Source organism: Lepidochelys olivacea (assembly GCF_965140295.1).
Source record: "Lepidochelys olivacea isolate rLepOli2 genome assembly, chromosome: 1".
Lineage (NCBI taxonomy): Eukaryota > Metazoa > Chordata > Testudines > Cheloniidae > Lepidochelys > Lepidochelys olivacea.
Window position 1 is genome coordinate 291,918,281 of NC_140411.1, and position 23,886 is coordinate 291,942,166.

The 23,886-nt window shown below is 42.5% G+C and overlaps 1 protein-coding gene across 1 annotated transcript; it reads left to right on the plus strand.

Annotated features, from left to right (window-relative positions):
* Positions 1 to 5,519: 5,519 nt before the first annotated feature.
* Positions 5,520 to 22,881, plus strand: KICS2 (KICSTOR subunit 2). The gene is made up of 3 exons (XM_084617895.1): positions 5,520 to 5,871; positions 12,249 to 12,537; positions 21,254 to 22,881. Exons 1-3 carry the CDS (start codon positions 5,637 to 5,639, stop codon positions 22,068 to 22,070), a joined length of 1,341 nt encoding a protein of 446 aa, XP_084474021.1. The 5' UTR covers positions 5,520 to 5,636; the 3' UTR covers positions 22,071 to 22,881.
* The last annotated feature ends 1,005 nt before the right edge of the window (positions 22,882 to 23,886 follow it).

The following is a 23,886-nucleotide window of genomic DNA, read 5'->3' on the forward strand; positions in this document are numbered from 1 at the left end:
GCAGGAACACTTACTATGTGTCATACAAAGCAGTAGGAGGCCCATGCCAGATACTCCATCATCTTGATCGGGTCCATAAAATAGTTTACTTTTTTGTTTATCAGTTTTGAGCTACACTATTCCTCACCCAGGCTCAACCTGACAACCCAGGAACCTGAGTCTTTGTCTATGGGATTTACCGCAAGGAGAACAAATATTGTTCTATTGTTTCTATTTAACCTTTGCACATACACAGGATTTGAGTCATTTGCCTTGGCCTTCAGAGTGCTGTACATTGTAGACAGCCACTTGCCTGGGCATTATGTTTTGATGTTGGATGGTAACTCCCTACATCTCTCTCGTCTCAGAATGTAATTTATTTGTACTAGGTTTGCTCTTGTACACACTTTCAACTGTACTTCGCCCTTGTGTGGCATTTACAGTATATTTAGTTTTCCATTTTTTTAATTGAAGTGACTGCTAAAACTGGATTAGGCACATCAGTAGAAAATATACTTTAGCAAACGATTTTACATTAGTCCATCCCCAGGGGCAGGCAACTTAATGTAAACATTTTCTGTCTCTACCACAAGCAATTATTTTGATACCTTTCGCAAGCTACGACTATGGATGGAACACAGGATGGATAGAACATCCTTCTGACATAGTAAAATTTTCAAAAGTGCTTAAGATTTAGGCTTCCAAGTCACTATGCACACATAATGGGACAAGGTCTTTTGGGTGTCTGGCTCAGTAACCTGAGGTATATACAAAGAGTCAGGGCGTTCAAAGGGCTATGGCTCACTTTTTAAGCTAAGTTCATTTACCTCCTTCTCCCACCCATTTGCTGGGCCACTCACTGCAAATAAATAAACAACTCCGCATATGCAGTTCCTCCACCCACCATCCCTCCCTCCCATGAGAGAACAAAAAATCTTGTTACTTATGTCAGTAACCAGGTTCTTCTGCCCTCTCTCTCTCTCTTTCTCATCTATCATCTTGGCTCCAGTGTGTATCCTGTGTCCCCTTCCCCTTTGCATAAACAGGTAACTGCAGGTCCCATATCCAGCATGGGGACCACAGTCAACTAAAGGAACAGTAAAGTGGGTGACCAAAGTTGTGGGGCACCTCAGTATCACCTGCCTTTAGCATGAAGAAGCCTTGTCTGTGACTGCTGGGGGTCAGCTCCCTAACCCCACCAGCCACAGGCAACACAAGCACTATGTTCTAGGCCTCACAGGCCCTGCTGTCACTCTCAGATTAGTGATAGGTGCACTTCAATCCTCAAGCTCGCCCTGGAGCATCCAACCCCTGTTCCACTGGACACTCACAGTATTCACTGATACACTGCTGCCAAAGAAATACTACACCTCGGTTTACCAGTTTAATCTCAGATCACTGCTCCACTTAACTCACAGCACTTAGATTTGTTTATAGTGAAATCAAGTATAAATTTGTTTAACAAAGCAAAGAGATTCAAGTAGTAGTAAGTAGGAATATTGGAAACAAATGGCTACATATAAAATGAAATTATAACACACATTCTAGAGTCCAGATTAACTCTCATGTTTAGTAAAGTATTGCTCACCCAAAATTCTTGCAGCGCTTTACAATCAAGCTGGCTGTGACCCTTTCAGGAGACAGTCTGTCTCCAAGGTGAAGGATTCAGTGTGTTTCTTTGTATTCAAAGATACACCAACCCAGCTTTTTGTTTCTTCCAGTCGATTTCCCTTCTATTTAGATTTTACAATCTCTCAATTTTCACCTGGCTCACTATGCAAATAGGCATGCAGCGTGAGTCATAAAATACACAACTGGCCAAACAGGGAGATATATGTCAGTTACCTCCTTCCTGAAAGGAACATCTCTGGTATGTCACTGTGACGTTTTGGGGTTCAATTCAGACCAGTAAGGGATTGTGTCACCACCAGCCGTGTGACCCTGAGTGAAATGCCTGCGTGGAAACTTTTTAAAAACACTATAATAGAGACTCAAATTAAATGTATATCCCATATTAAAAAAATAGAGAAACAAAAAAAAAAAAAATCACCATAGCTAAACAGAGTAAAAGAGATGGTTGGAGGCAAAAATGCATTCTTTAAAAATTGGAAGTCAAATACTAGTGATGAAAATAAAAAGGAGCATAAACTCTGGCAAGTCAAGTGTAAAAGTATAATTAGGCAGGCCAAAAAAGAATTTGAAGAGCTACTAGCAAGAGACTCAGAAACAAAGTACATCAGAAGCAGGAAGCCTGCCAAACAGTCAGTGGGCAACTGGATGATTGAGGTGCTAAAGAAGCACTCAAGGAAGACAAGGCCATTGCAGAGAATTTAAATGAATTTTTTGCATTGGTCTTCACTGTAGAGGATGTGAAGGAGATGCCCACACCTGAGCCATTCTTCTTTCTAGGTGACAAATCTGAGGAACTCTGCCAGATTAAGATGTCACTAGAGGAGGTTTTGATCAAATTAATACATTAAACAGTAATAAATTCCCAGGACCAGATGGTATTCACCCAAGAGTTCTGAAGGACCTCAGATATGAAATTGAAGAACTACTAACTGTGGTATATAACCTATCATTTAAATCAGCTTCTATACCAGATGACTGAAGATAGCTAATGTGACACCAATTTTTTAAAAAGGCTCAAGAGGCAATCCTGGCAATTTCAGGCCAGTAAGTCCAGGCAAAATGGCTTAAAGTGTAGTAAAGAACAGAAATTACCAGACACATAAATGAACATGATTTGTTTGGGAAGACTCAACACAGCTTTTGCAAAAGAAAATCATGCATCACCAATATTTCAGAATTCTTTGAGGAGGTCAACAAACGTGGACAAGGGTGATTCAGTGGATATAATGTACTTGGACTTTCAGAAAGCCTTTGACAAGGTCCCTCACCAAAGACTCTTAAGCAAACTAAGCAGTAATGGGAAAAGAAGGAAGGTCCTCTCATGAATCAATCATTGGTTAAAAGACAGGAAACAGAAGGTAGAAATAAATGGTAAGTTTTCAGAATGGAGAGAGGTACACAGGGTTCCCCCAGAGATCTGTACTGGGACCAGTGCTGTTCAACATATTCATAAATGATCTGGGAAAATGGGTAAACAGTGAGGTGGCAAAGTTTGCAAATGATACAAAATTACTCAAGATAATTAAGTCCAAAGCAGACTGCAAACAGTTACAATGGGATCTCACAAAACTGGAGAACCGGGCAACAAAACAAGAAAGCTTATACATGAAATAATAAAATAATAAATAATAAATTTGTTAGTCTCTAAAGGTGCCATAAGTACTCTTTTCTTTTTGCGGATACAGACTAACATGGCTGCTACTCTGAAAATTGCAGCTGAAATTCAATGTTGATAAATGCAAAGTAATGCATAATGGCAAATAAAATCCCAACTATACATACAAAATGATGGGATATAAGTGAGATGTTGCCACTCAAGAAAGAGATCTTGAAGTCACTGTGGATAGTTCTCTGAAAACATCCACTCAATGTGCAGTTGCAGTCAAAAAAGCTAACAGAATGTTAGGAACCTTTAGGAAACGAATAGATAATAAGACAGTAAATATCATAATGCCACTGTATAAATCCCTGGTTTGGCCACACCTTGAATACTTCATGCAGTTTTGGTTGCTCCATCTCAAAAAACCACATATTAGAATTGGAAAAGGTAGAGAAGGGCAACAAAAATTATTAGGGGACATGGAACTGCTTTCATATGAGAAGACTGGGACCGTTCAGCTTGGGAGAGAGACGACTAATGGGGAAATATGACAGAGGTCTATAAAATCATAAATGGTGTGGAGAAAATGAATAAGGAAGTGTTATTTATCCCTTCACATAACACAGGAACCAGGGATCACCCTTACCCACTTCCGTACCCCAACCCCTTGCCCCAGCCCAGAGCCCCCTCGTGCACTCCAAACCCCTCAGCCCCACCCCCCAGCTGAGCCCCCTCCTGAACCCCAAATCCCTCATCCCAGCCCCACAGCCCATACCCCCAGCCAGAACCCTCACCCCCCCACACCCCACCCCCTGCCCCACCCCTGAGACACCTCCCGCACCCCAAACCCTCATCCCTGGCCCTATCCCAGAGCCCATACCCCCAGCTGGAGTCCTCACCCACTGCCACACCCCAACCCCCTTCCCCAGCCCAGTGAAAATGAGCAAGGTGGGTGAGAGCGAGTGATGGAGGGAGGGGGGATGGAGTAAGTGCCGGCAGGGCCTCAGAGAAGGGGCAGGGTAGGGGTGTTTGGTTTTCTGCACTCAGCAAGTTGGCAACCCTGCTGGTTTTGTCCCAGTACAGGCCACCAGACAAACAAGCCAAAAAGACTGTGTGGCATAAAACTAGATGAGTGGCTCCCTAGGGTACAGCAAGTGAGAGCAGATGATGTAATGGTCCCTTCTGGCCTTACACCCCAGTACAACCCAGCTCCCTTTCTATGCAATGCTTCCTCCTGGGGGAATTCTAAACCAAAAAATAAAAAATCATGTGCACAATATTTTAAAATTCTGCAAATGTTATTTGTCAAAACAACACTATATAATCATACCAGTTTCAATTATTTTGGTAATTTATTTCAAAATACTGTCAGCAAAGGTATTTGTAACAATACAGACACACACAAAATTTCCCCCAGGAGGAGAGACAAAGAAACCCCTATGACAGCCCAGCTCCTGTTTCTCTGCCTTCCCCCCCCCGCTCCCCACCCCAACCCAGCACCAGAAATCCTCCCCCCCCCATACACCCTCTACCTCCTAGAGCCCAGGAATCCAGAGGGAGAAACAGCCTGATGCTGGTCCCGGGCTTGCAAGGAGTTTCCTGCATAATGACAGGTTTCAGAGTAGCAGCCCTGTTAGTCTGTATCCGCAAAAAGAAAAGGAGGACTTGGGACACCTTGTTAGTCTCTAAGGTGCCCCAAGTCCTCCTTTTCTTTTTAAGGAGTTTCCTGAATGCCACCCCCTCCTTCCTTCAGGGGGTGCCGAGAAATGCAACTGCTGGGAACCCTCCAGTTCCCTCCCCTGCTTCCGGGCCGCCCCAGCCTCCTATTTGCCAGCTGGGCTCTGCAGGGTCCAGCGGCCTCTAGCAGAAGCCACCATCACTGCAGCCCATTCCTGTGGGGGAAAGGAAATTCTGCGCACACGTGGTTAATTTCTGCACAATTCCCCCAGGAGGAAACGCTCTGTCCACCCCTGAGGCAGCACAGAGGGAAGGGGCCGGGGTCCCTGAGGCGGCGAGAGCCTGAGCAATCCCCGCAGAGCCCGAGGGACCGGGACCGGGACCGGGCTCAGGCTGCCCGCCCCTGCCGCAGGGGAGCCGTGAGAACGCGGGGCCGCGAGCTCAGCCCCGCTCTCTGGGGCACCCACCAGCCGCCCTTCGCCACGCTCAGCGCCCGAGACAACCGCGCCCAAACCCCACCGCAGTGCAGGTGCTTTCTACCCGCCGACGTCACCCGGCTTTTCCTGGAGCACGCGCCTTGGCCCTCGCGACTTCCCCTCCCCCCCCATGTCACATGCCCAACGAGGGGCGGAGTCAGCGCGGCGACGCCCCGCCCCATCCCGCTCACGTGCCGGGCGAAGGGGCGGGTGCGGGGTGGCCTGGCTCGTCGCGTGCCCGGCGGGAAGCTGGAAGCGGCCGGCGGCGCGGCATGGGCGAGTCGATCCCGCTGGGCGCCCCGGTGCCGCTGGAGCAGGCCGTGCTGGAGACCTTCTTCTCCCACCTGGGCATCTTCTCGTACGACAAGGCCAAGGACAATGTGGAGAAGGAGCGGGAGGCCAACAAGAGCGCGGGAGCCAGCTGGCTCTCCCTGCTGGCCGGGCTGGCGCACCTGGCCGCCGCCGAGAAGGCCTATCACAGCATGACCTTCCTGGGCCAGAAGCTAGGTACCCGCCGGGCTCGGGCCGCGCGGCCCTCGGCGGCCGCCGGGCGCCCACGCTCTGGCGGCCGCCTCCTGCCGCTTGGGGGGCCCCGCCTGGCAGCGAGCGCCCCTGGGGGCCGGGCTTTGGGGGGGGGCCTGCCCAGGGCGGGGACCGGGCCCCAGGGGCGGCCAGCCGTACTGGTGGGGGACAGTGCAGAGGGGCGGTGCCGCTGCTGAATGGGAGCCGGGGCCGGCCTTCAACGTCCGGCCGCCGGACCTGGTGCCCGAGGAGGCAAAGGTCCGCTGCTGCCGCTTGTGGCCACTGACAGCAGCATCCCCGGCGCCGCGTACGGCTCGCAGAGAGGTGGGGCTGGGAGCCCTGGCTGGCCTCGGAATGCGGTCCTGGGGCTGCTGGGGACAAGCCCTGCAGGGTGCTAACGCCTTCCCTGCTCAAATCTAGGTACCCCACGTTTCAGGAGCCTGAGTGAAATGAGTGTGGTGGTCTCAGGCTGCTTTCTAGCTGACTGTCCTAATTACAGCCATCCCTTACATCAGTGGATCTCAAACTTTCGTACTGGTGACCCCTTTCACATAGCAAGCCTCTGATAAATTAAAAATACTTTTTTATGTATCTAACACCGTTACAAATTCTGGAGGCAGGGTTTGGGGTGGAGGCTGATAGCTCATGACCCCCCCCCCATGTAATAACCTCATGACCCCCTGTGGGGTCCTGACCCCCAGTTTGAGAACCCCTGATTTACATCCTCCTGTGTAGTCTCAGCAGCAAGGCCAAGGATTGACTGGTTGTTCAGACTGAACAGTTCTGTAACCTGCTAGATGTTGCCCCTTAATGTCTGAGTTGAGCATGCTAGCAGTGCACTGGGGAAAGTTTGCACTACGTCTGACCACATTCAGTGTGTTCTATACAAATACTAGGATTTTGGCCTCCAGAGTTATAGTTTACAAGCATTTATATTCATACACACAATATTTGATTATCTAATCCAGCAGTTCTCAAATTCAGGGTCAGGATCCCAGAGAGGGTTGTGACCCCATTTTAATGGGGTCGCCAAGGCTGGCTTGGACTTCCTGGGGCACAGAGCCAGGGCTAAAGCCAGTGCCCCACCACCCAAGGCCAAAGCCTTAGGGTTTCAGCCCTGCATGTTGGGACTCAGGTTACAGGCCCCCCCCCCCAACCTGGGGCTGAAGCCTTTGGGCTTCAGCTTTGCCTCCCCGCCCAGGTCAGTGGGGTTTGTGTGGGCTTAGGCTTCGGTCCTCCCTATTGGGGTTGTGTAGTAATTTTTGTCAGAAGGGGGTCGCGGTGCAATGAAGTTTGAGAACCCCTGATTTAATCTTCTCCCTCTCCCCGCTGCTTTATATACATATATTTAAAAACAAAACAAAAAAACCAGTGCTAGATGGTACCTGTTACACCTGTAGGGCCACCCTTGGGTATATGATGGTATGAAGGTAGATGCAAAACATGTGAGTTGATGAATAACTGCTGTGCCTTATACTATCTGGCAACTTAACAATGTATGGCTTTTGAGACTGGGCAAAAAGTGTAAGAATCCCCACAGTTAGGTACTGTGGCCATGGGTCTGGCCAAACTTCTCAGTGCAGTGCCTAAAAGGGGTGGGACAGAGGGTTCATGTCATCTTTGCACTCATGGTCCTAGTGCAGGGGTAGTCAATAGGCAGACTGTGGGTCAAATCTGGACCGCCAGATGCTTTTGAACAGACCCCAAAATCTTTATTTACTTATCATTATTTTTTCTCTTCCTCTGGAGTCTGGACCTTGACTATACCCTGACCAAGAAATTTGGACCTTGACAAAAAATTAATGATTACTCCTGCCCAAGAGGCTAAAGTTAGCAGCCCCGAGGCTGCTCTTTAATTTACACAGGCTGCTAACAGCCCCCCTAAAAGCTGTTACACAGATGGGGATGGCAGGAACATAAGAAGCTCTAGCCGTAACCCCTTCTGCCCTCTGCTTGGTTATGCTGATTTAATGCCAGCTGTGATTTCCTCTTACGTAGGGGCATTCCAGATGGCCTGTTGAAGGCAGCTGATTTCCCTTTTACATCTAGAAGTGGCACACAGGGCATATTGAAGGCCAAGGATCTGTCCTATAACTCTCTAGGGCACCTGAAACATTTCAGTTCAGTTTATATTTAAGTAGAGACTTTAAACGCTCTCTCTTATAATAGGAATGTAAGCTTCAGGAAGAAAAATTTCTGTCCTCCTGTAAAGCTGTTACTTAAAAAGTGAATTTAGTGCTTGTAGAAAGTACAGAATTGACGGACCCAGAGTCGTCATTCTTATTTATTCACAAACAAATATTTCATGAACAACAGTGAAAGTTTCTCCATGCTCTGCCGTTATTATGCCCCTACCATGAGATGGGGAAACCACTTTTAGGCTTAAGAAGATAGTTAAAATTTCATGCCCATTCAGTTCTCTGCTTGAGACTGCTGACAAGAATGCAAATTAGTGCTGTTGTCAGTGGTGGCTTTTCACTTGGATTCCTGCAACTTTTGATTACCTGAGATGGATTTGATGTGAAAAGAACCTTTTGCAATTACAAATGTCCTAAGTAGTTTTGAGGCACAATCTGGTTTTGGAATTCTTTTCCTAAAATACTGTATTTGAGATACGGGGAATGAGATAATAGGAACGTGATTGGGTTAAAGATTTTAATATGAAAACCATGGGTATGGACTGCTGCAGTTCTGAAGTAAATATACAACTTTGTGCAACTTGCTGCAAATTCTGGTTTGGTGATGATGTATGTAGTAGTCTGATTCTGTCCACTGTCCGTATCCAGGGGAAAGTGCTGTATGATGCTGTTCTAAAATAGTGCAAAAATCGTAAGCTCAGTCCTTGGGGTTTCACACAACTATCACGTCTTTCACTAAAATGTGGAGTGTTTAAAAACATAACACCAGCTCTGCAAATATTTTAAACTCAAGTTGATGGATATCCATCTTCAACAGCCACCAAAGTAGCCTGGTCGGTTTCTCTAAAAAAGAACGGGATAATGATAACTCTATTAGCCTTGCTGATATTTTGCTTTACAATAAAACAGATTTTAAAGTTCTAGGCTTTGTGGCTGAACGTGCACATGGGCACTCTCTTTAACACTGTTGGTGCATGAGAGGCATTTTAAAAAAACAATTCTTTTTCGTCCAGAAACTGATCAGTCATATCCTGTGCCACAACTTGGTTACGTAGGTTTGTAATTTCAAATGTAAGCAAGATAACTTGTTACTACTCAGGCTAATATGTCATACCTGCTGACATCAGACACCAGGCTAAATTGACTTTGGATAATCAGGTATCATTTGTTCAAATGGCTTGTTGTGGACTTGGGGGGCCAGCAGAGACGAGAGTTTTCATTTTGTTTCTCTGGTGTTTGAAAAAGTCTCTGTCAAGTTTGCAGTTGCAAAGTATTTGAAAACTTGAGGTCCTGAGTCAAACTGTTTCAATATCAGCATAAAATCTCATCTTTGAAGCAGTGTTTTTAAAATATATATTCTTTGTTACATGGATTTTCCTTAACATGTTAGCGTATCTTTCAGCCTGAAAAATGAAGGGAATTCCATTTTAAGGCTTGCGCTCTGTGAACTTAAAATTCCTGACTTCTGTTCCCAGAATGAATTAGATTGGAACAAAGGTGCTGATCCTGCAATCTATCCCCTAGGAGTGGACCCCTGCATAGAGATGAAGTGAGCTGTAGCTCACGAAAGCTTATGCTCAAATAAATTTGTTAGTCTCTAAGGTGCCACAAGTACTCCTTTTCCATTGAAGTCAGTGGGGTTCTGCCTGGGCATTGTTTTAGCCCCAGTAGATTCACCTGCAACATGGGGGCATAAATGCTCTGTGAATGTTGAATCTTTTGCCTTCTGTGTTGAGCCTGCTGAGTTTCTGGTGTTTTTGCCTGGTTCAGTGAACTGACATGATTGCAAGCTGCAGATGTAAGTGGAAATAATGCAAATAGTCAGTGAGTAAGGTTTTCTACAGATTTATGGTTGGAATCCTGCCTGTGAAAGAGGAGAGAGAGGTTTGCAGTGTCACTATACATAATGTTACATGACCTGTGGTGGAGTCTGTCCTCATAACGTTATGCAGCATCTTAAAAGCAGCCGACAAAGGCTGGTTTTTTTCTTTGTTTTTGGTTGCTGTTTTCTTAAAAAGACTGCACTTTTTTGCTGCTTAGTTTTTTGCATGTAATACATTATTATGTTGGAAGGATGTTTCTTAGATTGTAAAATCAAGTCCTCTGAAGTTAGGAAATGAAAGAGTTTAGGTTGCTTATACAACCTTATTTTGGCCCCCTTGTACTTTGACAGGCTTTAATTACAAAACCACTTACTATATTTTTCACAGGATTTATTCTGCAGTTGTCTATTCTCTACTTCTGCCTTGATTGCAACCTGGGCCCAGATTTAGCACGTTCATGTTCACCTTGTTGCTGTGGTACATTGCTTGAACTGTCAGTCAGCAAGAATTTGGCAACAGAAGGGAAATGACTTTTTAAAAAAGTTTCTCTCTCTGCTAACCCTGAATGGAATTTCATGGGACAATGAAAAGGTGCTTCCCTAGCCTCTGGACTTGCTGCCTGCCAAATTTCAGTCCTGCTGCAAACAATGAAATTAAGTTTGTTTGTTTTTTTTCAGAAAGGGTCACAAGAATCTTTTATAATGGAGTGTGCATAGCATCCAAAATACAGATTATTAGTAAGGCTAAGATTTTGTCACGGATATTTTTCGTATTTTTCGTACGTATATTTACGTAAATATTTCGTAAATATTTCGGGCAATGCCTGTGACCTGTCCATGACGTTTACTAAAAAATATCCATGATAAAATGAGGAGCCTGGGCAGCCGCGGGTGGGCTGGGAGCTCCAGGGTCCCCCTCTGCTGAACTTTAGGGGTCCCCCTGGGGTGGTGGGGGACCCTGCAGCTCCCAGCAGGGGCTGGCTGAAGTCATGGAATCTAAAGGGACTAAAAATCCCTTCCCCTTTCAACTCTGCATTTAATTCCACTAGTTGTCCAGTCACGATAGAATGGATAAGAGTAGATAAGACCTAAATTTATAATGTAAGAATCAAACAGTAAAGGCTTAACAAAATTTTCAGGCTCCCTTTGTTACCTCATAAAGAAGCAAAAAGAGCACAGGCACAGCAATTTTTTCTTTTAGCAGGTCCCTTTTAAAACATTTTAGTTTACTACGAAACAGGTTAAATATCGTGGGAAGGTAGTTGGTGTGGGCATATGATGACATCCAACAGTACATCAGGGGAGGCTTGTGATTGAATCACAGCTTAGTAGGACAACAGTCTTTTTGCTCTGTTTCACCCCAAGATATCTCTTGGGCCCTAGCATCCTGTCATTCCTACATAGCACATTTTCTTTCTGCTCCATTCATGCAGGTAGCTGCCCTTTGTTGCAGGATGGAGTTATGAAGCAATGACACCTCTGCAGCAGATCCATGCATATGTTTAATAATACAGGTGGCCTTCAGTGTAGATTATTTATCACAGCTAGTGAAATGGTGCCTTCATGTGGTCCGTTCCTGGCATCTAATGAAGTATCTTTACATTTTTTCTGTGTTGGTTCTTTTAAATCCCAAGTGGTGTCAAGTAGCTGTTGAGAAAATATGAGCCCACGTTCCCCTTGTTCTCAATAATTTAAGATGTTGTACTTGTTTGCGTTTTGTCTTGTTATGGAATAACCTGCCATGCAGTCCTCTGAAGTATGTGGGTATTGTTTTCCTCTGGGATTTTGATTTGCAGTTGGGTTGTTTGGGGAGTTGAAAAACCTTTGGTAAACACACAATTGTATGGTTCACATTTAAGTTCTGTCTTACAAATTTTAAATGTTTCGTGTTTTAAAGAGCATTGTCACATTAAAAGGTCTAGTGTTATTAGTATCATACATTATTAAAATTGCATCATGACTCGTGTGTCTAGTCTTCAGAGGAAGGAGTGTTTCCAGGTCACAACTGATAAATTCTCATCTAGCCTTCCTAACATATTTATATTGTGACTTTCCTGAAAATTGGAGATGGGTGGGAGGGAGGCAGGCAGATGGATGTCTTATACCAGTCTTATACCAGGGAAGTCTTATACCAGTCCCTTGTTGAAAAATGAATTGCAACAAGCATGAATTATGCCAGTCACTGAACAAAATTACGTGTAGTGCCTATGCAAATGCTTATTCCCAGTGTACTTATCTGAGAGGTATTCTGTGAGTGGAAAAATACCGCAGTGAAGTGCCTTAATGTAGACATTTAGGAGCACCTAGCTGAAAGGAAGCATGGATGTTCACCATTTTCCAGTATTGTTATCTATCTTTGCCATCGCTGGGTTTTGGTAATACATTCGTATTTATCTGAACAGGTGGTCAGTCATTCTTCAGCCGAAAGGACTCCATCCGAACCATCTACACATCTCTGCACAATGAGCTGAAGAAGGTGGTGGCGACAGGTCGCAATGCACTAGGAGGAACAGCTCCTCACTTGGAAGAGCTGCTTTCTCACCTGTCTGAACAGCTCTGTTTTTTTGTTCAGGCTCGGATGGAAATTGCTGACTTCTATGAAAAAATGTTCACCCTCAGCACCCAAAAGTTCATTAACTCTGAGGAACTGGTAAACATTTTGGAATCCATCCTAAAGAAATACAGCTCAAGGTGAGTTCCTGTTTGTTAGGATTAAATACTCAGATGTGTCATGATGTTCTCTGCAGTACTGTAAATAAGGATGAGGCCTAAGCAAGTCTTCTCCAGCAGGTATAATAATTTTGCTGTCCTATGCTTTTGTTAAGCAGCACAGTCCTCCACCTGAGTTCATGCATTAAACAAATGTGACATGAGTAACACAGCATTTCTCCAGTACTCAAAACATGACCCTTCTTGCAAGAAAATACTAAGATAGTTTAGCTCATCATGGTCACAGAATTGTCTTCTCAATCATTTCCTGCACTTGGCAAATAGGAAGAGTTGTGTTAATTATAGGCAGAGAAGGGAGTTTTGCAGCAGCAGGGTTTCATGTGGAAAATTTATGTTAAATTCAAAGTGGACTTAAGTGTATGAGGATGAACATGAAATTAGTGTAGAAATAAAATACAAATAGTTGCATCTGAGCAGTTTTGTTTTCACACTGGATAATGTGCCCATCACCTAGTCTCCAGAAGCATATGTAGAGATTAAAATAATGTGTAGTTTATCTACAGGTAAATTAAAATCTCACTCCAGGATATATTTCTTTATGAATACCATTGTTGCCTCTCTGGAAAGACTTTACACCATACCCTGAAGTAAATCAACTTGAGATTTATTGAACCAACAGGACAGCAAGTGCCGGAGTTTCAGTATGCCATCTAGTTGCAAACTGTAGATGATCAAATTTATGAACGATAGCAGGAGCTCCCAACCTGATCGCAGCTGACACAAAGGTCCATACAAAGAGAGGCTGTTTCTTAGTTATCTAAAATATAGATGCCGTTCCACTAATAGTGATTTTGAAATGTACTGTGGGATAAAATTGAAAAGAGGATGACTTAATATATAGAATAAAACAATGACAATTGTTTTAAAATGGTCAGCTGTTGTAGACAGTCTTTGAAAGCTAACTAAAAATGTTCAGTTTACTTTCTCTTTTAGTTAACAATCATATTCTCAGCAGAAATACATTTGAGGGGTTCCTATGTATGGAAGCTAAACTAGATTTTAAACCTACACATGCTTTAGGAAGAATCAACATAATTTTCAGTGCTGCTTTAAAACATTCCAAATCTAGGCACTCCAGTTTAATAATTTACCATTTCAAAGTAATTTCTGCAGACTCGGCTCTTGTTGGCTACCAGTGCAAGTGGTTAGGTAAAAAGGACACTAATAACATAGTGTAAGAAACATAGGCAGAATCACTTTGGAACTGCTAGAAGCTTAGAACATTAAAGGCACTTAAACAATGCACTTTAAAAATTGCATGTTTCAGAAACTTTTCCCTCTTAATGCAAAAATCATTATCTAAGATGGGAGAAAAAGATCTGTTTCCATTTGGTTTATGCTGTATGCTTGACAGCACTTGTGTAGCCTGTTTCACAAGTCAGTGGAAGAGCAAAACATGCTAAGAAATGTAAAATGACCAAAATTGGCAAAGAGATTATGGGTAATACCTGGAAACTTCAAACTTTTTAAAATAGATTTCGTGTCCCTGTCACTAGTCTTATAACTTTTTAATGTATTTTTTCATCCTTTCTGTTCTTTAGATTTGAGATGGCTGCCAGAGATGATAGCTCAGATCCTGCTCTGGATTAGATGGCTCCCTCTATGACAGATGAATCCAAAAGTGACATAGAGCCAGCATAGTGACTTCTATGCCAAAAGGGGATGTAGCTAGGGCTTCCTTCAACTCTGGTGTTCCTCAGTTGCCAGAACAGTCTCTGCGGGCTACTGCCAGCAAGTGTAGACTAGAGCAGTTTGCACCTGATCAGTCCCTATCATATATTAGAGCAATGTGAAATCTCAGAATCAGGGGGAGTGTAATAAAGCCACCTTTGTGCCATCTCTTCTCCTTGTCCCCTTCCTGGGAGTATGTGAATGTTCTTCATCTGCATCTCAAAATCTGGGCCGTTATTAGTAACTTGATTCGTAGATTTTTAAGGCCAGATAGGACCACTGTGATCATCTCCTCTGACCTCTCTGTCCTTCCTTCCTTCATTTTATTTACTTGGAAAATTTAAATATGGGTATGGATATAAAAAATGGAGCAAGGTATCAGGCTGTCTGGAGTGGCTCATGACTATGAGTGCCAACCTCCGGGCAAACTGTCAAGAAGCAGGGCAAAGACCCCAAACTGGTTGTATGTTCTGCAATTAGATTTCACCAACCCAGTAACAAGTGTGAACTCCTGAAGCACTATAACATTCTTACCATGGATCAGAGTAACAGCCATGTTAGTCTGTATTCGCAAAAAGAAAAGGAGTACTTGTGGCACCTTAGAGACTAACCAATTTATCTGAGCATAAGCTTTCGTGAGCTACAGCTCACTTCATCGGATGCATTGTAGCTCACGAAAGCTTATGCTCAAATAAATTGGTTAGTCTCTAAGGTGCCACAAGTACTCCTATTCTTACCATGGAGTCTCAGACAATCCCCTGGGGCATTCCAGTCTCTCTTGCTACCCAGGCAAGCTGGGTTTAGTGGTAGTTGGTTGCTATACACCAAAGATCAGAAAAGACTCAGATTGTTTCCATTCCCAAGAGACCAGTCACTTACCCCAGGTCAGTTTGTACCTTAGATCTCACTCCAAATACCATGCTTGAAGCCAATTCTATGATAAACTGTTTAAGGATTTATTAACTAAGAAAAGAAATAAGGGAGTTATTACAAGGTTAAAGTGGGCGAGCATATATACACAAATGAATTAGTCTATGGTTCCAAAAGGTGACAGAGTTATCGGTCAGCTCGGAATGTCTTTTAGAGCTAAGCCAGGATTCCTCCTTCTGTTTTTTAGCTCCAGCCCTGTAAGAGTCCAAACAGCAAAACAGAGATGAAAAATTATCAGCTGCTTTGATTTTCTTCTTCCAGAATTCAAGCTAAGGGGATGAGCCCTTTTGCAGATAGCCTCTTTGTGGCTGCTAGGGGGCAATTAACAAAATCTTTGTATTGTGATGTCCCTCAATGGCCCATTTAGTTTTGATAGGCCTTCTTGCTAGGCAAGGGTAGATCCCTCCTGGCTGGGTTCACAGTTTCAGAGCAAAAAGTTAAATATTACCTTGTATGTGACATCTAGGTGTTGTAAGCAGTTCACGGTTCTTAATACACAGGCTGACTTCCCTGCTCAGTCTGGGACCAGTCTCCCTAGTTCAGTCTTCCAAACATTCTTGTTGACTTCAGAGTAGGTGGGGGAGGAGAGAGGTGATGTCATCGCCCCTCATTTTAAAACAGTAACTCCTTGCTTAACATTGTAGTTAGGATCCTGAAAAATGCTACTTTAAGTGAAACAAAGTTAAGCGAATCCAATTTCCCTATAAGAATTAATGTAAATTGGGGGGGTTAGGTTCCAGGGAAAGAATTTTTGCCAGACAAAAGACATTATATACATATACAGTGTAAGTTTTTTAAATTTTAAACAATTTAATACTGTACGCACAAATGATGATTGTGAAGCTTGGTTGATGCAGGGGCGTAGCGGGGTCAGGGCACGGGGCTTGCCCTTCTCTGTGCACCCGGTGCTCTTGTCATGGAGCGGGGTCGGGGCGCAAGGGCTTGTCCCTCTCTTCCTGCTTGGCATCCTAGCATCGGGGGCTTGCCTGCTCCCCATCTGGAATGCTGGGCGAGTGGAATGGGGCAAGCCAAACAACCTTATAGTGGAACATTGTGCGACTTTAAATGAGTATGTTCTGTAATAGATCAGCAACCTAATAACAAAACAATGTTAACCAGGATGACTTTAAGTGAGGAGTTACTGTACTCTCTTCCTGGTGCTGGAAAGATCGTTGCTGTGTCACAGGGGTTAGACAGCTCCCATCATGTCTGTGCTCTCTCAGGAGTCTCTGGGAGGGATTCACTGGGAGAGTAGATTCTTCTTAATGGGCCATGAATACATGGCTGGCTAGTACTGATGTAAATCTGTTTTGGGGGTGTTAGTTGCTCCTTTGTTGCCATAGAAAAGCTAGCTTGTGGGCATCTCCCAAACACACACATTGCAATAACTAACATATAGCTAACTTCACATACAATGGTAATACGTACAATTGAACAGGATAGTAATGTTCAACAGACTTTTCATGATACCTTACAAGCCATACTTAGTGTAAAACCTATATAACAGTGATAAATATGTGGGTACAAGGTATTATTTTGAGGGACAGTGTCAGTGTTCTACTAGAATATTGTAAAAATCCTGTCCATTTTATGCAATGCTATGCTTCAAGACATTTCTGTGCTATGAGACTTACTTAAAGCAGATGTTCTTGGTATATACCTGTTCATTTATTCTGCAGTCAGCATACTTTCAAGCTTTTAGTCGAGGTTGATGTGTATTTTTGGATTAAAACCATTTAACATATCCTGCTGTGTAGTGAGACATGAAAATATCGCTATGAGGCATGAAGCAAAGTGGGAGTTGGGAGCTGCATATCATAATGTTAATCCACAAGACTTGGCAGAACTGCATTTACATGAATATTTTAGCTGCTTTTAATGATGAATACCCTTCATCGGTCAGTATCGCTATAATAAGTGTGTTCAAACGCTTGATGGTTTAAGTATAGCACATTTTGGGACTATTTAGAAGAAATAGGGTTTCAGAAGAATGAATTCGCTTAATAGACAGCATCGAAAATAACATTTGTCCTAACAGACAGCAGATCAGTGAAAATAAATACATAATGCTGTGTACATGGTAGAATATTCTTATTAATCAGCACGCTCATTTTCTCAGAGAACTGTTCTAATAGACCTGTGGCTCCCCCCCATCTGAAATAGCCAGTAAACCCTGGATCTTTGTTGCAGTAGAAAGCCAAAATGTGTGTTAATATAAAGCGTTAATGTTGGGTAAATTGTCTAATTTATCTTTGGGGCAATGTTCATCATGTGATCTGCCAGATTTCTTTCAAAATAACTCTTCTCTTCCTGCTCCCCCATCATCCCCCCCCCCCCAAAAAAAAAAAAAAAAAAGCTAGAAAGGTTGTATTAATGCCGCACAACCAACTGCTGATGGCTACTTTTAACACTGTTCTATAATCTGTCAGACTCCGTTCTCAGGTTTTTGTCTCACTGTCAATGTTTGTATGCACCAGAGAAATGAGTTATACTGGTTCCTGTTTCCCTTAGATACCTGCCAAAAAAATGGGGTGGGGGGAAATGTGCTTTTTTGCTGTTTTAAGATGACTTACATGAGGCCTGGTCATCTGAAATCTACCTTTTAATTTCTTTTCCCTTAAAAATATAAGGAATATTACATCTTGTCTGTCCTGTTTTTGCTTAGTGGCCCATAAAAACTAATTGGGAGCATTCTCAGCCCTTACTTGAAGGAGTCAGCATGTTATACCTTGTTCAGGAAAAACAGGATAGACAAGTTCTGAATTAATCGTGTCAGAAGAAAATTAAGAACCCAAACCAAACAGACTTATGTATCAAACAGGAGCAAACAAGGGGGACACACCCATGTCCCCCTTTTGTTAGTTATTATAACAGGGAGAGAGAAATGAGTTCTCTCTCACTTTCATTAGATAGAACTAAATTTATTTTTTATTTTAGAAAGCATATAAACACTTATGCTTCAGGATATAAACTAACCACTTATTTTGAGAGGTTAGGAAAAAACTTTCCATGTGGGTGGTTTTTTTCAATAATTTCCAATTAGGGATTTCTTGCAATTTCCTCTGAAGTATCTGGTACTGGCTACCATCAGAGAGAGAATATCACACCAGTGAGGCCACTGCTCTGATCCAGTAAAACAATTTCTGTGTGACAGCACAACACACAGTACAGTATATGGTATGGTACAGTATATTAGATCTTATATGCAATTTCCATCTTGATTCAAAACCAAGATCACATTACTGTATCAGTGAAGATACAGTGGTGTACTCTGCTAGTATCGCTACCTTAGCAAAAAGAAAAGGAGTACTTGTGGCACCTTAGAGACTAACCAATTTATTTGAGCATAAGCTTTCGTGAGCTACAGCTCACTTCATCGGATGCATACTGTGGAAAGCCACAGTATGCATCCGATGAAGTGAGCTGTAGCTCACGAAAACTTATGCTCAAATTGGTTAGTCTCTAAGATGCCACAAGTACTCCTTTTCTTTTTGCTGCCTTAGGACTCTCCCAATCCATCATGACCACTGATGGTGCTGCAAAATTCCATCAGAACAACTGATGCATACCATCTTGGATAGATAGACTCCTGATGAGAAACTTCCTGTGGTAATTTGAGATTTGCTTTTGAATAGGACAATTGCCTGTAAACATTGTACCTATTCAAAATGAGGATTTAAGTGCTCAGTTTGGAGGAGATATCTGCTTAGGAGCAAATCCAGTGATGGCTGGAATTCTTTTGCAGTGCCTGTAGGACCAGTCACAGATTTTGCACATATGGCTATAATGTTTTTGAAGGGATATTCTATAATACATGAGTTTCCCCTTCTAGCTAAAGTAAGTTCCAAACATACATGTTTGTTACTTGACTGGAAACTGAGTTTCTGTACATGTCACACACGCAAGAGCGTGGAGCTGCTCTGCTTCCTCTAAATAAGAGGCATATTAAAAGTTCAAGTTAAATTAAGAAAAGGGAGATGAAGAAATTCTCTAATTTCCTGTGTCCCATCTCACCCAGGCCTGCTCTGCATGGTAGGATCCCTATTGTGCATAAAACACATAATGGCACTGTCAAGGTTCCTCCCCCACTCTGAACTCTAGGGTACAGATGTGGGGACCTGCATGAAAACCTCCTAAGCTTACTTTTACCAGCTTAGGTTAAAACTTCCCCAAGGTACAAATTAATTTTATCTTTTGTCCTTGGAATAACCACTGCCACCATCAAACTCTAACTGGGTTTACTGGGAAACGTAGTTTGGACACGTCTTTCCCCCCCAAATCCTCCCAACCCTTGCTCCCCCACTTCCTGGGAAAGGTTTGGTAAAAATCCTCACCAATTTGCATAGGTGACCATAGACCCAAACCCTTGGATCTGAGAACAATGAAAAAGCATTCAGTTTTCTTACAAGACGACTTTTAATAGAAATAGAAGTAAATAGGAGTAAAGGAATCACCCCCTGTAAAATCAGGATGGTAGGTACCTTACAGGGTAATTAGATTCAAAACAGAAAAGGAGTACTTGTGGCACCTTAGAGACTAACCAATTTATTTGAGCATGAGCTTTCGTGAGCTACAGCTCACTTCATCGGATGCATACCGTGGAAACTGCAGAAGACATTATATACACACAGAGACCATGAAACAATACCTCCTCCCACCCCACTGTCCTGCTGGTAATAACTTATCCAAAGTGATCATCAAGTTGGGCCATTTCCAGCACAAATCCAGGTTTTCTCACTCTCCGCCCCCACAAACTCACTCTCCTGCTGGTAATAGCCCATCCAAAGTGACCACTCTCTTCACAATGTGTATGATAATCAAGGTGGGTCATTTCCTGCACAAATCCAGGTTCTCTCACCCCTCTCCAAAAACCACACACACAAACTCACTCTCCTGCTGGTAATAGCTTATCCAAAGTGACCACTCTCCCTACAATGTGCATGATAATCAAGGTGGGCCATTTCCAGCACAAATAGAATCCCTCTAGGCAAAACCTTAAGTTACAAAAAAGACACACAGACAGAAATAGTCATTCTATTCAGCACAATTCTTTTCTCAGCCATTTAAAGAAATCATAATCTAACGCATACCTAGCTAGATTACTTACTAAAAGTTCTAAGACTCCATTCTTGTTCTATCCCCGGCAAAGCAGCATACCAACAGAGACACAGACCCTTTGTTTCTCTCCCTCCTCCCAGCTTTTGAAAGTATCTTGTCTCCTCATTGGTCATTTTGGTCAGGTGCCAGCGAGTTTATCTTTAGCTTCGTAACCCTTTACAGGTGAGAGGATTTTTCTTCTGGCCAGGAGGGATTTTAAAGGGGTTTACCCTTCCCTTTATATTTACGACAGGCACTCAGACATAAGAGCTGGGTTTTTTTGTGTGGTTCTCCTGCCCCCCCTTCAACTTCTGTTGTACAAGTGAAGGGATGATCTTGTCCTCAATTTTCTGGTGTCTGATGGATTCAGCTATGATAACAGCTCCAGTGTGATGTTGGCCAGATCTCCATCAGATCTTGCCCCTCAGCTGTTGTGATTTAAAGTTTGAGAGCAGGTTTGGCAAGCAGATACAATTACGGTTTTATTTACCAATTCTCCCTATTCAGCCCCTGCTGCTCCCATTTCATTATGAGGAAGCCTAGTTGGACAATGATCGTTCAATTTTGGGTGTGTTAGTTGTTTTGATAAAGATGTCTGGTAACTGGTCCATAACCATCAAAAAGTGTCTTACTGCCAGTAGTTACGTAATATTAAAATAACTAGCAGGATTTTTTTTTAAAAGTTCAGTATTCTAGTGATTGGAAAGGGAGGTGGCATTGGTTTTGGAACTTATTGCGTTGGAACTTATCAAATTCTTTCTTTTATCAGGTATGAAGAGATGCTACATTTTTAATTTAAAATATTTATGCAAAAACAATGATAAAAGTAATGCTTTTTAAATTAATCAACATAGAATTCTTCTGCCAACACTTTGACTTTCAATGATGCTTTGCCGGCAAGTTGGTGTACTAGTGAATATAACACTTTTGTTGTCATGTGCAACATCCATCACACTTTTAAAAATGTTTTGTTTTCTAGATTTCACCATCCAATCCTCAGTCCTCTTGAAAGCAGCTTCCAGCTGGAAGTGGATGTGCTTGCACATCTTTTAAAGGCTCAGGCTCAGATCTCAGAGTGGAAGTTCCTCCCATCCCTAGTGAACTTGCACAGCGCTCACACAAAGCTGCAGACATGGGGACAAATTTTTGAGAAACAGCGGGAGACCAAGAAACATCTGTTTGGAGGGCAGTCTCAGAAGGCTGTACAACCACCACACCTTTTCCTCTGGTTGCTGAAACTCAAAAACATTCTCCTTGCCAAGTTTAGCTTTTACTTTCATGAGGCCCTCAGTCGACAAACAACTGCATCCGAAATGAAAACATTAACTGCTAAAACTAACCCTGATTATTTTGGGAAAATTTCCAGCTTCATCAGGAAATATGACGCTGTTAATGTTTCTCTTATCTTTGACAACCGTGGGTCAGAGAGCTTCCAGGGACATGGCTACCATCATCCCCACTCTTACAGGGAAGCCCCAAAGGGGGTGGATCAATACCCAGCTGTGGTCTCTCTGCCCAGTGACAGGCCTGTAATGCACTGGCCCAATGTAATCATGATTATGACTGACAGAACCTCTGACCTCAACAGTTTGGACAAGGTTGTTCACTTCTATGATGACAAAGTCCAAAGCACATACTTTCTGACACGCCCTGAACCTCATTTTACCATTGTAGTTATTTTTGAGGCTAAGAAATCAGAGAGGGACTCACATTTCATCTCTTTTCTAAATGAAATCTCACATTCCCTCAAGAACTCCAAAGCTTTTGCAGGCCTAAAGCCGGGATCCAAAGGATAAAATAAATACTGAGTTACAGATTGCAAGGCCATACATTAGACTGGAAAAAATAAATATAGCTTTCAAGGAGTACATTCATTCACAATTCTCAGAGTTTGTTTAAAAAGGAACCATTATTTTAATATTTGTGAATGCTTTTTTAGCTAAAGAAAACTAAAGCTAAATTTTATTTGAATAAAAATATAGAAAGAATTTTCTAGGCTGTACACATGGGGATGACTTAGCTGTGGTGCACCAAAATGGCCCAGGTAGCTTTTTTTGCATGGTGCTGTATTGATAGTATGAATTAATATTTTTCAGTCCATGACATTTTGTCCTTAACTAAGTGGAATGTATGCACTTTATATTATGCTGATCACTGACTATAACTTATGCAGAATTTATTGAAAACATGGTTAGAATGATTAAGTTGTCTTTTCAGAACACACTGCTGTTATACTAACCATCAGGAACTATAATGGAATCTTGTTTCTTAACAATGATACTCATTGGGAATTATTGGAAACTTGCAGATCTTCAAGCAAACAACTGCAATAAAGTTAATACGTCATAAAATGTGCTCTTATTTTGGTAACTAGTATGTCACTGTACAAAAACTTGAAAAATAAGTCTTAGTAATGAGACATTTCTTTGACACTCACTTTTAAATCCCCACTAAAGTAGGGAGAGATTGCACTCTATGCTTGTGCTGCAGCTTTGACTTTTTTGCTTCTATATCGTGTAGAATTATGGATAATCTGCACACTTTATAGTTCACAATATTGGCAATGTCCCCATGATTATAACGTATAAAGTTAATTGGTAATGTCAAAACTACAGGATACTGTGTTTTAAATTTCTGCTTATGGAATTAAATTGAAGATAGTAGCTTCAATTTGTGCCGATACTTTGTGCTAGCAGGTAGTTTGAAATAATCTTGTGGAAAAATAACAAAGCCCTTATATTTCCTTCGTCTATTTGCCTTTCTGATGACAATTTAATAGTGAAATCCAAACCAAAAACTAAAAAAGTCATGAATTTACCCTCTTACAATTAGAATAAAGCTGTACTATTGGTTTTCATAGCTATTTTTTCTTTAGTACAGCTTCAGTTTTGCTTTCTGTTCAGATATCATTACTAACATTTTTGAATAACTTTCCAGTTAAGATAAAAGCCATATTCATAGATACTAAGGTCAGAAGGGACCATTATGATCATCTAGTCCGACCTCCTGCACAATGCAGGCCACAGAATCTCACCCACCCACTCCTGCAAAAAACCTCTCACCTATGTCTGAGCTATTGAAGTTGTCAAATCGTGGTTTAAAGACTTCAAGGAGCAGAGAATCCTCCAGCAAGTGACCCATGCCCCATGCTACAGAGGAAGGTGAAATCTGTTTTAGTACTAGGATCTAAGGACTTCTGCAACACTTGCAGTGCAGTTATGGAGTTTTGAAATGTCTCCCTCCCACTTTACTTTTTTTTTAAGTTTAAAAAAACACAGTTCCCCTCTCAACTTTTTAAAGTCATTGTGCTAGACGAGTGCTCTCTATTTCCTGTCCAATTATTATTTTTAAAAAATCATTTCTGTACTTGTGGCTGCCTTATAATGGGTGATTCTATCTCTTGTATGATCAGTACCTTACTCCACAAGCACTTTCACTGGAAATCAAGTGGGACTAATCATGGAGTAAAGTGTGAGGTGAGTAAGGTTGAACCTTAATGGATGCACGTCATAGATGGTAAGCAGGTGTAATAAGCACATCATCAGGTTTACTTTATATGTAAAGTAGGTCATTTTAAGCCAAAATTTTGATTGTCCTGTTCCATTAAGTCTT